This window comes from Ascaphus truei, unplaced genomic scaffold (assembly GCF_040206685.1).
Source record: "Ascaphus truei isolate aAscTru1 unplaced genomic scaffold, aAscTru1.hap1 HAP1_SCAFFOLD_1291, whole genome shotgun sequence".
Lineage (NCBI taxonomy): Eukaryota > Metazoa > Chordata > Amphibia > Anura > Ascaphidae > Ascaphus > Ascaphus truei.
Genome location: NW_027454167.1, coordinates 82634 through 97819, shown reverse-complemented (window position 1 = coordinate 97819; position 15186 = coordinate 82634). Strand labels below are relative to the sequence as shown.

The window sequence follows — 15186 nt, the reverse complement described above, 5'->3', positions numbered from 1 at the left end:
TCACCCTGCAGGGGAGGGACAGACTCATAGCTCCCTTCTGTCTGTGTCACTGTGTCACCCTGCGGGGGGAGGGACAGACTAATAGCTCCCTTCTGTCTGTCACTGTGTCACCCTGCGGGGGGAGGGACAGGCTCATAGCTCCCTTCTGTCTGTGTCACCCCTGTGGGGGGATGGACAAACTCATAGCTCCCTTCTGTCTGTGTCACCCTGCGGGGGGGAGGGACAGAATCATAGCTCCCTTCTCTCTGTGTCACCCTGCGGGGGGCGGGACAGACTCATAGCTCCCTTCTGTCTGTGTCACTGTGTCACCCTGCGGGGGGAGGGACAGGCTCATAGCTCCCTTCTGTCTGTGTCAACCTGCAGGGGGATGGACAAACTCATAGCTCCCCTTCTGTCTGTGTCACCCTGCGGGGGGAGGGACAGACTCATAGCTCCATTCTGTCTGTGTCACTGTGTCACCCTGCGGGGGGAGGGACAGACTCATAGCTCCCTTCTGTCTGTATCACTGTGTCACCCTGCGCGGGGGAGGGACAGACTCATAGCTCCCTTCTGTCTGTGTCACTGTGTCACCCTGCGAGGGGAGGGACAGACTCATAGCTCCCTTCTGTCTGTGTCACCCTGCGGGGGGGAGGGACAGACTCATAGCTCCCTTCTGCCTGTGTCACTGTGTCACCCCTGCGGGGGGAGGGACAGACTCATAGCTCCCTTCTGTCTGTGTCACTGTGTCACCCTGCGGAGGGAGGGACAGGCTCAAAGCTCCCTTCTGTCTGTGTCACCCTGCGGGGGGAGGGGACAGACTCATAGCTCCCTTCTGTCTGTGTCACCCTGTGGGGGGAGGGACAGACTCATAGCTCCCTTCTGTCTGTGTCACTGTGTCACCCTGCGGGGGGAGGGACAGGCTCATAGCTCCCTTCTGTCTGTGTCACTGTGTCACCCTGCGGGGGGAGGGACAGGCACATAGCTCCCTTCTGTCTGTGTCACTGTGTCACCCCTGCGGGGGGAGGGACAGACTCATAGCTCCCTTCTGTCTGTGTCACTGTGTCACCCTGCGAGGGGAGGGACAGACTCATAGCTCCCTTCTGTCTGTGTCACTGTGTCACCCTGCGGGGGGAGGGACAGGGACATAGCTCCCTTCTGCCTGTGTCACTGTGTCACCCTGCGGGGGGAGGGACAGACTCATAGCTCCCTTCTGTCTGTGTCACTGTATCACCCTGCGGGGGGAGGGACAGGCTCATAGCTCCCTTCTGTCTGTGTCACAGTGTCACCCTGCGGGGGGAGGGACAGACTCATAGCTCCCTTCTGTCTGTGTCACTGTATCACCCTGCGGGGGGAGGGACAGGCTCATAGCTCCCTTCTGTCTGTGTCACCCTGCGGGGGGAGGGACAGTCTCCTGTGGTTCCTGCTACAGCTGGTAAATTTAATGAAACGCTTTTTATATCCACACAAGGCAGATTCTGAGGAATTTCACATAGGGCTGTTCTGTTAGGCGGAGAAAGAAGGGAGAAAGGGAGAGAGACATGGGTAGATACTGGAGACAGACAGACAGACAGACAGACAGGCAGACAGACAGACAGACAGACAGATAGATAGATAGATAGATAGATAGATAGATAGATAGATGGATAGATGGATTGACAGATGGATGGATAGATAGGAATGGGAAAAAGGTGAAGGGAGGGATGGGAAGAAAGAGAAAGGGAGAGAGAATGAGAGACAGAGAAATAGTGCTGGGGAGAGGGAGATAGATGGGTGGGTAGAGATGAGGAAAAAAGGGAACGAGAGAGGGAGTGAGAGGAGGGGGGGATGGGAGAGAGTGAGAGGGAATATTAACGAATGACAGAGAGAGAGGGGTGAGAGTTTGAGCTGAATAAGAGAAGGGGATAAAGTTTGGGTGTGGGTGTGTTTGAGAGCTCACACAGGGTCTCCCCTCACCCAGTCCCCCCGTCCTCTCTCTCTCCTCCCCATCCCCATCCCCTCCTCTCTCTCTCCTCCCCTCTCCTCCCTGTCACACAGGCTGCCTGCACATGGACTTAGCAGTGAGTTCCCACCAGTAGCTGCAGCCTGTCCTGTCTCCTGCCCTGCTCCCTGGCAGCGCTCTCCTGCCCTGCTCCCTGGCAGCGCTCTCCTGCTGATCCGCAGCTACCCTTTCTGCCCTGTACCCGGGCACCATGCAGCAGCCCAGGAGAGGCCGGCTCTCCGGGGTGCCCGCGCTCTGCAGCTTGGTGCTGCTACTCTTCTGGCAGGTGGCAAGGACTCAGGCAGCAGGTAAGACTGGCCACCCTGTGCCAAAGGGGGGACTGGGCGAGCGGGGCGCTGACTGGCAGCACCTTACTGAGAGGGTGCTGGGCACCCAGAGAGAGATGCACAAACTTGGTACAGAGAGCCAAGGGATGAGAACCTTACTGACAGCACCAACTGACTATCATGAGAGGGTGCTGGGCACCAAGAGAGAGCCCCAAGGGCTGAGAACTTACTGAGAGGGTGCTGGGCACCCAGAGAGAGATGCACAAACTTGGTACAGAGAGCCAAGGGATGAGAACCTTACTGACAGCACCAACTGACTATCATGAGAGGGTGCTGGGCACCAAGAGAGAGCCCCAAGGGCTGAGAACTTACTGAGAGGGTGCTGGGCACCAAGAGAGAGCCCCAAGGGCTGAGAACTTACTGAGAGGGTGCTGGGCACCAAGAGAGAGCCCCAAGGGCTGAGAACTTACTGAGAGGGTGCTGGGCACCAAGAGAGAGCCCCAAGGGCTGAGAACTTACTGAGAGGGTGCTGGGCACCAAGAGAGAGCCCCAAGGGCTGAGAACTTACTGAGAGGGTGCTGGGCACCAAGAGAGAGCCCCAAGGGCTGAGAACTTACTGAGAGGGTGCTGGGCACCAAGAGAGAGCCCCAAGGGCTGAGAACTTACTGAGAGGGTGCTGGGCACCAAGGGCTGAGAACTTACTGAGAGGGTGCTGGGCACCCAGAGAGCGCGCCGATGGCTGAGAACTTACTGAGAGGGTGCTGGGCACCAAGAGAGGGATAGTGCCCCAAGGACTGAGAAATTACTGAGAGGGTGCTGGGCACCCAGAGTGAGAGAGACGCTGTGCCAAGGGATGAGAACTTACTGTCAGCACACATTGGCACCCAGATCTAGGAACTGATTGATAGCACCCACTGAGTGAGAGGCGCAGGGCACCCAGTGACAGTCTATGGGGTGCTGGTCTTAGGACAAAATTGACTTTTCCAACTGTCCGCAGCCGCACCTGTAGGGCGCCCAAAGAAGGGGACACAGCCCCCACTGGGGGAGAGGTTGTGGGGCTGAGCTGGGCACTTATTTACCACATCCCACCTCCGAGACGCACCCACTGGAAGATGACACCAAGTGGGACACCCAAAGGAGACATGACAGGCAGCCCCAATCTGTGGTAGCAGGCAGCCAGGGACACCCTGAGAGAGGCACGTAGCATTGAGGACCGGGGACAGATAGTGACAGAGCTGGAAATTGGGTGTTGGGGATCCAGCTGGACTGTTACGATGGGTCTGTAACACCTGCAGTGCCTGAGGCTTCTTGTTGTATATTTGAGATGGCGTTATTGGGGTGGGGGGAGGGGCCTGTGAGAACCCAGTATGTTTGTGGGGTTTCAAAAATATAGCAGATTGCCCTGGGGTCCCTGTTTTTAGGGTGGCTGCAGGATTTCGGGGGTGCAGCCAAGAATTTGTCGGCTTTGGCTAAGGTTCTAAGGGCAGCTACAGATTATTGGGGCTCCTGTTTCTAGGGGGGTTGCAGATTATTAGGGCCAGCACGGAATGTCTGGGGCTCCTGTTTCTAGGGGGGGCTGCAGATTATTGGGGGGATGCATATTATTAAGGGGGATGCAGATTATTATGGGGGATGCAGAGTATTATGGGGGATGCAGATTATTAGGGGGGATACAGATTATTAGGGGAGATACATATTATTAGGGGGATGCAGATTATTAGGGGGGATGCAGATTATTAGGGGGATGCAGATTATTAGGGGGATGCAGATTATTAGGGGGTGCAGATTATTAGGGTTAGGGATGTCAGAGAGAGTCGGAATCTCAGGATGCCGTTGACATTCCAATGTGACGGGAGGGACACACACATCCCTACTATACAACGCACATCCCTACTACACAACGCACATCCCTAATACACAACGCACATCCCTAATAGACAACGCACATCCCTACTACACAACGCACATCCCTACTACACAACGCACATCCCAAATACACAACACACATCCCTAATACACAACGCACATCCCTACTACACAACGCACACCTCTACTACACATCGCACACACACACACATCCCTACTACACAACGCACATCCCTAATACACAAAGCACATCCCTAATACACAACGCACATCCCAAATACACAACACACATCCCTAATACACAACGCACATCCCTACTACACAACGCACATCCTTACTACACAACGCACACACACATCCCTACTACACAACGCACACACACATCCCTACTACACAATGCACACACACATCCCTACTACACAACGCACATCCCTACTACACAACGCACACACACATCCCTACTACACAACGCACACACACATCCCTACTACACAACGCACATCCCTACTACACAATGCACATCCCTACTACACAACGCACACACACATCCCTACTACACAATGCACATCCCTACTACACAACGCACATCCCTACTACACAACGCACATCCCTACTACACAATGCACATCCCTACTACACAATGCACATCCCTACTACACAACGCACATCCCTACTTCACAACGCACATCCCTACTACACACGCACACACACATCCCTACTACACAGCGCACACACTTCCCTACTACACAACACACACACACATCCCTACTACACAACGTGCGCACACATCCCTCCTTCACAATACAGTCCCCTCACAAAATGACACGCGATAAATACTAATATAGGATATATATAGGACATATATATAGGATATATATAGGATATATATAGGATAAGTACGTTTACATGAACTTGCATGGACCCCTTTATCTGAACCTTACTGTATCTCCTATAAATATATACTGTGTATACACTGCAGAATTGCACGCAGAAATGTGACGTACACACACAAAGCTGCACACCTGTCTGTGTGCTGTGCATAGGGCGCCAGGCGGCTTCTCCGAAAATACTGGACTCAATGGTGAAAGGTCGTCAGGTCACTATGTGCAGGGAGGTAATACCGCTATGTGCAGGGAGGTAATACCGGTATGCACATACATGTGCAGGGAGGTAATACCGGTATGCACATACATGTGCAGGGAGGTAATACCGGTATGCACATACATGTGCAGGGAGGTGATACCGGTATGCACATACATGTGCAGGGAGGTAATACCGGTATGCACATACATGTGCAGGGAGGTGATACCGGTATGCACATACATGTGCAGGGAGGTAATACCGGTATGCACATACATGTGCAGGGAGGTGATACCGGTATGCACATACATGTGCAGGGAGGTAATACCGGTATGCACATACATGTGCAGGGAGGTAATACCGGTATGCACATACATGTGCAGGGAGGTAATACCGGTATGCACATACATGTGCAGGGAGGTAATACCGGTATGCACATACATGTGCAGGGAGGTAATACCGGTATGCACATACATGTGCAGGGAGGTGATACCGGTATGCACATACATGTGCAGTATTACAGCACCTCTCATGTTTTACTGGACAGTGTGTCCAAATACAGGACAGTCCCGTTCAATACCGGACACCTGGCAACCCTAAGTGTGCACAGCTGATGGTGTGAGTGTGTTAATGTGTGTGTGTATATACAGCAGTGTATGAGTGTGTGTTGATAAAGCAATATATGAGTGAGTGTATATACAGCAGTGTATGTGTGTGTATATACAGCAGTGTATGTGTGTATATACAGCAGTGTATGAATGTGTGTTGATTAAGCTGTGTGTGTGTGTATACAGCAGTGTGTGTGTATACAGCAGTGTGTGTGTTGTGTATATACAGCGGTGTGTGTGTGTATACAGCGGTGTGTGTGTGTATACAGCGGTGTGTGTGTGTATACAGCGGTGTGTGTGTGTGTGTGTATACATAGTTACATAGTTACATAGTTACATAGTAGATTAGGTTGAAAAAAGACGTACGTCCATCAAGTTCAACCTATGCTAAATTTAGACAACAGATACTTTATCCTATATCTTTACTTACTTATTGATCAGATGAAGGCAAACACAAAACCCCAGTGTCATATCATCCAATGATATCTCATAAGGGGAAAAATAAATTCCTTCCTGACTCCAAGAATTGGCAATCGGATTAATCCCTGGATCAACATCCTTCCCATGAGTACTTATTAGGTATATCCCTGTATACCTTTCCCATCTAAAAAGATGTCCAAACTTTTTTTGAACACATCTATTGTATCTGCCATCACAGTCTCCATGGGTAATGAATTCCACACTGTAACTGTCCTTACTGTAAAGAACCCTTTCCTTTGTTGCTGGTGAAATCTCCTTTCCTCCAACCTTAAGGGATGGCCCCGAGTCCTTTGTACTGCCCGTGGGATGAATAGTTCTTTTGAAAGCTCCTTGTATTGTCCCTGAATATATTTGTATATATATAGATATACAGCAGGGGGGGGGGTGTATACAGCAGTGTGTGTGTGTGTATACAGCGGGGTGTGTGTGTATACAGCAGTGTGTGGGTGAGCAGGGGCAGCAGGCACACAGGGAGCTCAGGTACAGGTTACATGGAGGGACGAGACGTTACACCCACACCCCGTACACCACACGTTACACCCACACCCCGTGCCCCACACGTTACACCCACACCCCGTGCCCCACACGTTACACCCACACCCCGTGCCCCACACGTTACACCCACACCCCGTGCCCCACACGTTACACCCACACCCCGTGCCCCAGACGTTACACCCACACCCCGTGCCCCACACGTTACACCCACACCCCGTGCCCCACACGTTACACCCACACCCCGTGCCCCACACGTTACACCCACACCCCGTACACCACACGTTACACCCACACCCGTGCCCCACACGTTTCACCCACACCCCGTGCCCCACACGTTACACCCTCACCCCGTGCCCCAGACGTTACACCCACACCCCGTGCCCCACACGTTACACCCACACCCCGTGCCCCACACGTTACACCCACACCCCGTGCCCCACACGTTACACCCACACCCCGTGCCCCACACGTTACACCCACACCCCGTGAACCACACTTACCTGAACTCCTTCATCCCGCTGATCTGCTACCTCCTCACCTGCCCCTAAACCTGACCCTAATTCTTATATGAGGGGATCCCCATCCTCTCATCCTGCCCCTAAACCTGACCCTATTTCTTATATGGGGGATCCTAGGAATGTCTGTAGGGACAGCTGATCCTGTTAAAATCTATAGGGGGCGAGCGTTTTGTGCAATAGGGGAGGTCCAATTGATATGTATAGGGGTTTATAGGAGGGGGATACCAGGGACATTTATGGGGGAAACAGGTATGCTAAATAGGGACACTCACCCTTTTAGAGAGCGAGCTTATTGTAGTTTGTGGGGGAAACGGAGGGTGACCCTAATGGGCGTCTACAGGATAATTGTTGTATGTAAGAGAGTGACCCTGAATATTAAAAGGATGCCCCCCCCCCCCATTAGTGTTTATGGGGGCAACTGATGTGTGTTAAGAGGGTGACCCTATTAAAATCTACAGGGCAAATGTGCGCTAAGAGGGTGACCCTAATAAAATCTACAGGGCAAATGTGCGCTAAGAGGGTGACCCTGTAACAATGGGGGGCTGATGTGTGTTAACGAGGTTGTATCATTTATAGGGGAAATTGTGTGTGTAAGAGGGGTCACCCTATTGAAATCTATGGTGTAAGAGGGGGATGAGTGACCCTATTAATGTAGATGGGGTACGTGCAATAGGATCAGAGTTTATTGGGGTCTCCAGTGTGTGGGGTAGTGCCTGTCACGAGGGGTGTGATATGGACAAGGAAGGAGGGGGGGGGGGGATTTGGGATGGGTTGCTTAGGGTACTTCCCTGTCCCTTAAGTCCACCCCATAAATCTCCAGGGCCGGAACACGAGGCGGAAAGTGAAAGGGTTAACGTTCGCGGTAACATACAGTGCGTGTATTTAACATATATCCCTTTATTTTAGGCGTATGGTGCGGGGCGGGGCGGGGGGGGGTCATTTATAAAAGTATTATTATGGGGGAAACCAATATCCCGAAGCTGATTACTTGACGGGCCCCGGATAATTCCTGCGCTGTTTTCTTCTCAGACTAAACATCGCCTCCTAAATGAAAGGACTTTTTTTGGGGGGGGGGGGACGGGAGGTAAGAAATTCTCACGTCTGCGGGGGAGAAATACCCTTTAGACAGTTTTTCCCCTGACATCCCGTCCTCACTGGGAACAATGAGGATATTTTATTGTTTGGCCGCACAGACGCTTCTTTCTTTTTTATATGTATATTTATATATATTTAATGAGCTCAGAACTGGCTGGTGGAACAAGAAGACTTTTATAGGGCTCCCGAAGTTTCCGTGAAGCAGCTGCCCGGCAGGAAGGGGGTGGACGCAGCCACAGAGAAGGTGTCAGGACACATCCAAAATCTCACCATCCAGCACCAAAATAACCCACCGGCAAAATGTCATCTTCTGCATATCTTCTGCATATCGTCCATATCGTCCACACAAGAGGGGACATTTTGGGACAGGGATCCAGCTGATAAGAGAATCGTTTGAGATGGTAACCTGGTTGAGAAGAGGTGACCGTTTGTGTGGGACAGGGATCCATTTGATACTTGGTGACAGTTCGGGATAGTGATCCAGTTGAGATGAGGTGACAGTTTGGGATAGTGATCCAGTTGAGATGAGGTGACAGTTCGGGATAGTAATCCAGTTGAGATGAGGTGACAGTTTGGGATAGTGATCCAGTTGAGATGAGGTGACAGTTCGGGATAGTGATCCAGTTGAGATGAGGTGACAGTTTGGGATAGTGATCCAGTTGAGATGAGGTGACAGTTCGGGATAGTGATCCAGTTGAGATGAGGTGACAGTTCGGGATAGTGATCCAGTTGAGATAATGTGACAGTTCGGGATAGTGATCAGTTGAGATAAGGTGACAGTTCGGGATAGTGATCCAGTTGACATGAGGTGACAGTTCGGGATAGTGATCGAGTTGAGATGAGGTGACAGTTTGGGATAGTGATCCAGTTGAGATGAGGTGACAGTTCGGGATAGTGATCCAGTTGAGATGAGGTGACAGTTTGGGATAGTGATCCAGTTGAGATGAGGTGACAATTCGGGATAGTGATCCAGTTGAGATAAGGTGACAGTTCGAGATAGTGATCCAGTTGACATGAGGTGACAGTTCGGGATAGTGATCGAGTTGAGATGAGGTGACAGTTTGGTATAGTAATCCAGTTGAGATGAGGTGACAGTTCGGGATAGTGATCCAGTTGAGATGAGGTGACAGGTCGGGATAGTGATCCAGTTGACATGAGGTGACAGTTTGGGATAGTGATCCAGTTGACATGAGGTGACAGTTCGGGATAGTGATCCAGCTGAGATGAGGTGACAGTTCGGGATAGTGATCCAGTTGAGATGAGGTGACAGTTCGGGATAGTGATCCAGTTGAGATGAGGTGACAGTTTGGGATAGTGATCCAGTTGAGATGAGGTGACAGTTCGGGATAGTGATCCAGTTGAGATGAGGTGACAGTTTGGGATAGTGATCCAGTTGAGATGAGGTGACAGTTCGGGATAGTGATCCAGTTGAGATGAGGTGACAGTTTGGGATAGTGATCCAGTTGAGATGAGGTGACAGTTCGGGATAGTGATCCAGTTGAGATGAGGTGACAGTTCGGGATAGTGATCCAGTTGACATGAGGTGACAGTTCGGGATAGTGATCCAGTTGAGATGAGGTTACAGTTCGGGGTAGTGATCCAGTTGAGATGAGGTGACAGTTTGGGATAGTGATCCAGTTGAGATGAGGTGACAGTTCGGGATAGTGATCCAGTTGAGATGAGGTGACAGTTTGGGATAGTGATCCAGTTGAGATGAGGTGACAGTTCGGGATAGTGATCCAGTTGAGATGAGGTGACAGTTTGGGATAGTGATCCAGTTGAGATGAGGTTACAGTTTGGGATAGTGATCCAGTTGACATGAGGTGACAGTTTGGGATAGTGATCCAGTTGAGATGAGGTGACAGTTTGGGATAGTGATCCAGTTGAGATGAGGTGACAGTTCGGGATAGTGATCCAGTTGAGACGAGGTGACAGTTTGGGATAGTGATCCAGTTGAGATGAGGTGACAGTTCGGGATAGTGATCCAGTTGACATGAGGTGACAGTTTGGGATAGTGATCCAGTTGAGATGAGGTGACAGTTCGGGATAGTGATCCAGTTGACATGAGGTGACAGTTCGGGATAGTGATCCAGTTGACATGAGGTGACAGTTCGGGATAGTGATCCAGCTAAGATGAGGTGACAGGACGAGTTATAGGAAGGGGTTATTTGGAGTAATAGGAGGGGTTATAGGGACTGATTGTACGGGGCAATAGGAGCTATTACTGATGAGATAGGAGCAGATATAGGTGTCAGGCGGATGAGATAGGAGCAGATATAGGTGTCAGGCGGATGAGATAGGAGCAGATATAGGTGTCAGGCGGATGAGATAGAAGCAGATATAGGTGTCAGGCGGATGAGATATAAGCAGATATAGGTGTCAGGCGGATGAGAGAGAAGCAGATATAGGTGTCAGGCGGATGAGAGAGAAGCAGATATAGGTGTCAGGCGGATGAGAGAGAAGCAGATATAGGTGTCAGGCGGATGAGAGAGAAGCAGATATAGGTGTCAGGCGGATGAGATAGAAGCAGATATAGGTGTCAGGCGGATGAGATATAAGCAGATATAGGTGTCAGGCGGATGAGAGAGAAGCAGATATAGGTGTCAGGCGGATGAGAAATAAGCAGATATAGGTGTCAGGCGGATAAGATAGGAGCAGATATAGGTGTCAGGCGGATGAGATAGAAGCCGATATAGGAGTCAGGCGGATAAGATAGGAGCAGATATAGGTGTCAGGCAGATGAGATAGAAGCAGATATAGGAGTCAGGTGGATGAGATATAAGCAGATATAGGTGTCAGGCGGATGAGATAGGAGCAGATATAGGAGTCAGGCAGATAAGATAGGAGCAGATATAGGTGTCAGGCGGATGAGATTGAAGCAGATATAGGTGTCAGGCGGATGAGATAGGAGCAGATATAGGAGTCAGGCGGATGAGATAGAAGCAGATATAGGTGTCAGGCGGATGAGAGAGAAGCAGATATAGGTGTCAGCCGGATGAGATAGAAGCAGATATAGGAGTCAGGCAGATAAGATAGGAGCAGATATAGGTGTCAGGCGGATGAGATTGAAGCAGATATAGGTGTCAGGCGGATGAGATAGGAGCAGATATAGGAGTCAGGCGGATGAGATATAAGCATATATAGGAGTCAGGCAGATGAGATAGGAGCAGATATAGGTGTCAGGCGGATGAGAGAGAAGCAGATATAGGTGTCAGGCGGATGAGATATAAGCAGATATAGGTGTCAGGTGGATGAGAGAGAAGCAGATATAGGTGTCAGGCGGATAAGATAGGAGCAGATATAGGTGTCAGGCAGATGAGATAGGAGCAGATATAGGAGTCAGGCGGATGAGAGAGAAGCAGATATAGGAGTCAGGTGGATGAGAGAGAAGCAGATATAGGTGTCAGGCAGATGAGATTGAAGCAGATATAGGTGTCAGCCGGATGAGATAGAAGCAGATATAGGTGTCAGGCAGATAAGATAGGAGCAGATATAGGAGTCAGGTGGATGAGATATAAGCAGATATACATTTGAGTGAAAAAGAAAGTACACCCTCTTTGAATTCCATGGTTTTACTTATCAGGGCATAACAACAATCATCTGTTCCTTAGCAGGTCTTAAAATTAGGTAAATACAACCTCTGATGAACAACAACACATGACATATTACACCGTGTGTGTGTGTGTGTACATGACATATTACACTGTGTGATGATTTATTTTTCACAAATAAAGCCAAAATGGAGAAGCCACGTGTGAAAAACTAAGTACACCTTATGATTCAATAGTTTGTAGAACCACCTTTAGCAGCAATAACTTGAAGTAATCGTTTTCTGTATGACTTTATCAGTCTCTCACATCGGTGTGGAGGAATTTTGGCCCACTCTTCTTTACAATGTTGCTTCAGTTCATTGAGGTTTGTGGGCATTTGTTTATGCACAGCTCTCTTAAGGTCCAACCACAGCATTTCAATCAGGTTGAGGTCTGGACTTTGACTGGGCCATTGCAACACCTCGATTCTTTTCTTTTTAAGTCATTCTGTTGTAGATTTGCTGGTGTGCTTGGGACCATTATCCTATTACATGACCCAATTTTGGCCAAGCTTTAGCTGTCGGACAGATGGCCTCACATTTGACTCAAGAATACTTTGGTATACAGAGGAGTTCATGGTCGACTCAATGACTGCAAGGTTCCCAGGTCCTTTGGCTGCAAAACGAGCACAAATAATCACCCCTCCACCACCGTGCTTGACAGTTGGTATGAGGTGTTTGTGCTGATATGCTGTGTTTGGTTTTCGTCAAAAGTGGCGCTGTGCATTATGGCCAAACATCTCCACTTTGGTCTCGTCTGTCCAAAGGACATTGTTCCAGAAGTCTTGTGGTTTGTTCAGATGCAACTTTGCAAACCTAAGTCGTTCTGCCATGTTCTTTTTAGAGAGAAGAGGCTTTCTCCTGGCAACCCTTCCAAACAAACCATACTTGTTCAGTCTTTTTCTAATTGTACTGTCATGAACTTTAACATTTAACATGCTAACTGAGGCCTGTAGAGTCTGAGATGTAACAATTGTTTTTTTTTTAAATTCTCTGAGCATTGCACGGTCTGACCTTGGGGTGAATTTGCTGGGACGTCCACTCCTGGGAAGATTGGCAACTGTCTTGAATGTTTTCCACTTTTGAATAATCTTTCTCACTGTAGAATGATGGACTTTAAATTGTTTGGAAATGGCCTTATAACCCTTCCCAGATTGATGGGCAGCAACAATTGCTTCTCTAAGATCATTGCTGATGTCTTTCCTCCTTGGCATTGTGTTAACACACACCTGAATGCTCCAGACCAGCAAACTGCTAAAACTGCGGCTTTTATAGAGGTGGTCACACTTGCTGATAATCAATTAATCAAGGGCATTTGATTGGCAGCACCTGTCTGCTACTTAGCATCTTAATTCCTACGGAAGCAGTAAGGGTGTACTTAGTTTTTCACATCACTGTAGTTGTCAGGCGGATGAGAGAGGAGCAGATATAGGTGTCAGTCGGATGAGATATATGCAGATATAGGAGTCAGGCGGATGAGATAGAAGCAGATATAGGTGTCAGTCGGATGAGATATATGCAGATATAGGAGTCAGGCGGATGAGATGTAAGCACATATAGGAGTCAGGCGGATGAGATATAAGCACATATAGGAGTCAGGCGGATGAGATATAAGCACATATACAGTAGGAGTCAGGCGGATGAGATATAAGCACATATAGGAGTCAGGCGGATGAGATATAAGCACATATAGGAGTCAGGCGGATGAGATATAAGCACATATAGGAGTCAGTCAGATGAGATATAAGCACATATAGGAGTCAGGCGGATGAGATATAAGCACATATAGGAGTCAGGCGGATGAGATGTAAGCACATATAGGAGTCAGGCGGATGAGATATATGCAGATATAGGTGTCAGGCAGATGAGATATAAGCACATATAGGAGTCAGGCGGATGAGATATATGCAGATATAGGTGTCAGGCGGATGAGATATAAGCACATATAGGAGTCAGGTGGATGAGATATAAGCACATATAGGAGTCAGGCGTATGAGATGTAAGCACATATAGGAGTCAGGCGGATGAGATATAAGCACATATAGGAGTCAGGCGGATGAGATATAAGCACATATAGGAGTCAGGCGGATGACGGGAGAGAAATGCAGAGTTTCGGACGTCAGGGAAATTCCTGTGGGGTTTTTGCTGGTTTGAAAGTGTTTCCATTTACACAAAGTATAATGAGCAGATTATTCTCTGTTTTATTCCGTCTCCTACGGACAAATAGCAATTCTGGACGTGATATTTAACTTGCAGCCTTTCTTTCTCTGTCTCTCTCTCTCTCCTCCTATTACCCTATATAACCGCTCCCTATAACTCTTCCAATTACCCCATATAAACCCTCCCTATAACTCCTATTACCCTATATAACCTCTCCCTATAACTCCTCCTTTTACCCCATATAATCTCTCCCTATAACTCCTCCAATCACCCCATATAACCGCTCCCTAAAACTCCTCCTATTTACTCCATATAACCGCTCCCTATAACTCCTCCTATTATCCCATATAACCGCTCCCTATAACTCCTCCTATTACCCCATATAACCACTCCCTATAACTCCTCCTATTACCCCATATATCCCCTCCCTATAACCCCTCCTATTACCCGATATAACCCCTCCCTATAACTCCTATTACCCCATATAACCTCTCCCAATAACCCTTCCTATTACCCCATATAACCTCTCCCTATAACTCCTCCTATTACCCCATATAACCTCTCCCTATAACTCCTCCTATTACCCCATATAACCTCTCCCAATAACCCTTCCTATTACCCCATATAACCTCTCCCTATAACTCCTCCTATTACCCCATATAACCTCTCCCTATAACTCCTCCTATTACCCCATATAACCCCTCCCTATAACTCCTCCCGTTACCCCATATAACCGCTCCCTATAACTCCTCCTATTACCCCATATAATCCCTCCCTATAACTCCTATTACCCCATATAACCGCTCCCAATAACAACTCCTATTACCCCATATAACCCCTCCCTATAACTCCTATTACCCCATATAACCGCTCCCTATAACTCCTCCTATTACCCCATATAACCCCTCCCTATAACTCCTATTACCCCATATAACCGCTCCCTATAACTCCTCCCGTTACCCCATATAACCGCTCCCTATAACTCCTCCTATTACCCCATATAACCCCTCCCTATAACTCCTATTACCCCATATAACCGCTCCCTATAACT

At 48.9% G+C, this 15186-nt stretch overlaps 1 protein-coding gene across 1 annotated transcript in view; it reads left to right on the top strand.

Moving 5' to 3' along the window:
- Nucleotides 1-1967: 1967 nt before the first annotated feature.
- The window catches only part of LOC142475622 (collagen alpha-1(V) chain-like), a gene marked incomplete at its 3' end in the record, with an annotated part of 90725 nt that continues 77506 nt past the window's right edge, over nt 1968-15186 (top strand). The window contains exon 1 of the mRNA XM_075581392.1: nt 1968-2265. Within this exon, the coding sequence (XP_075437507.1) occupies nt 2169-2265 (97 nt within the window). The remainder of the gene's footprint in view (nt 2266-15186) is intronic.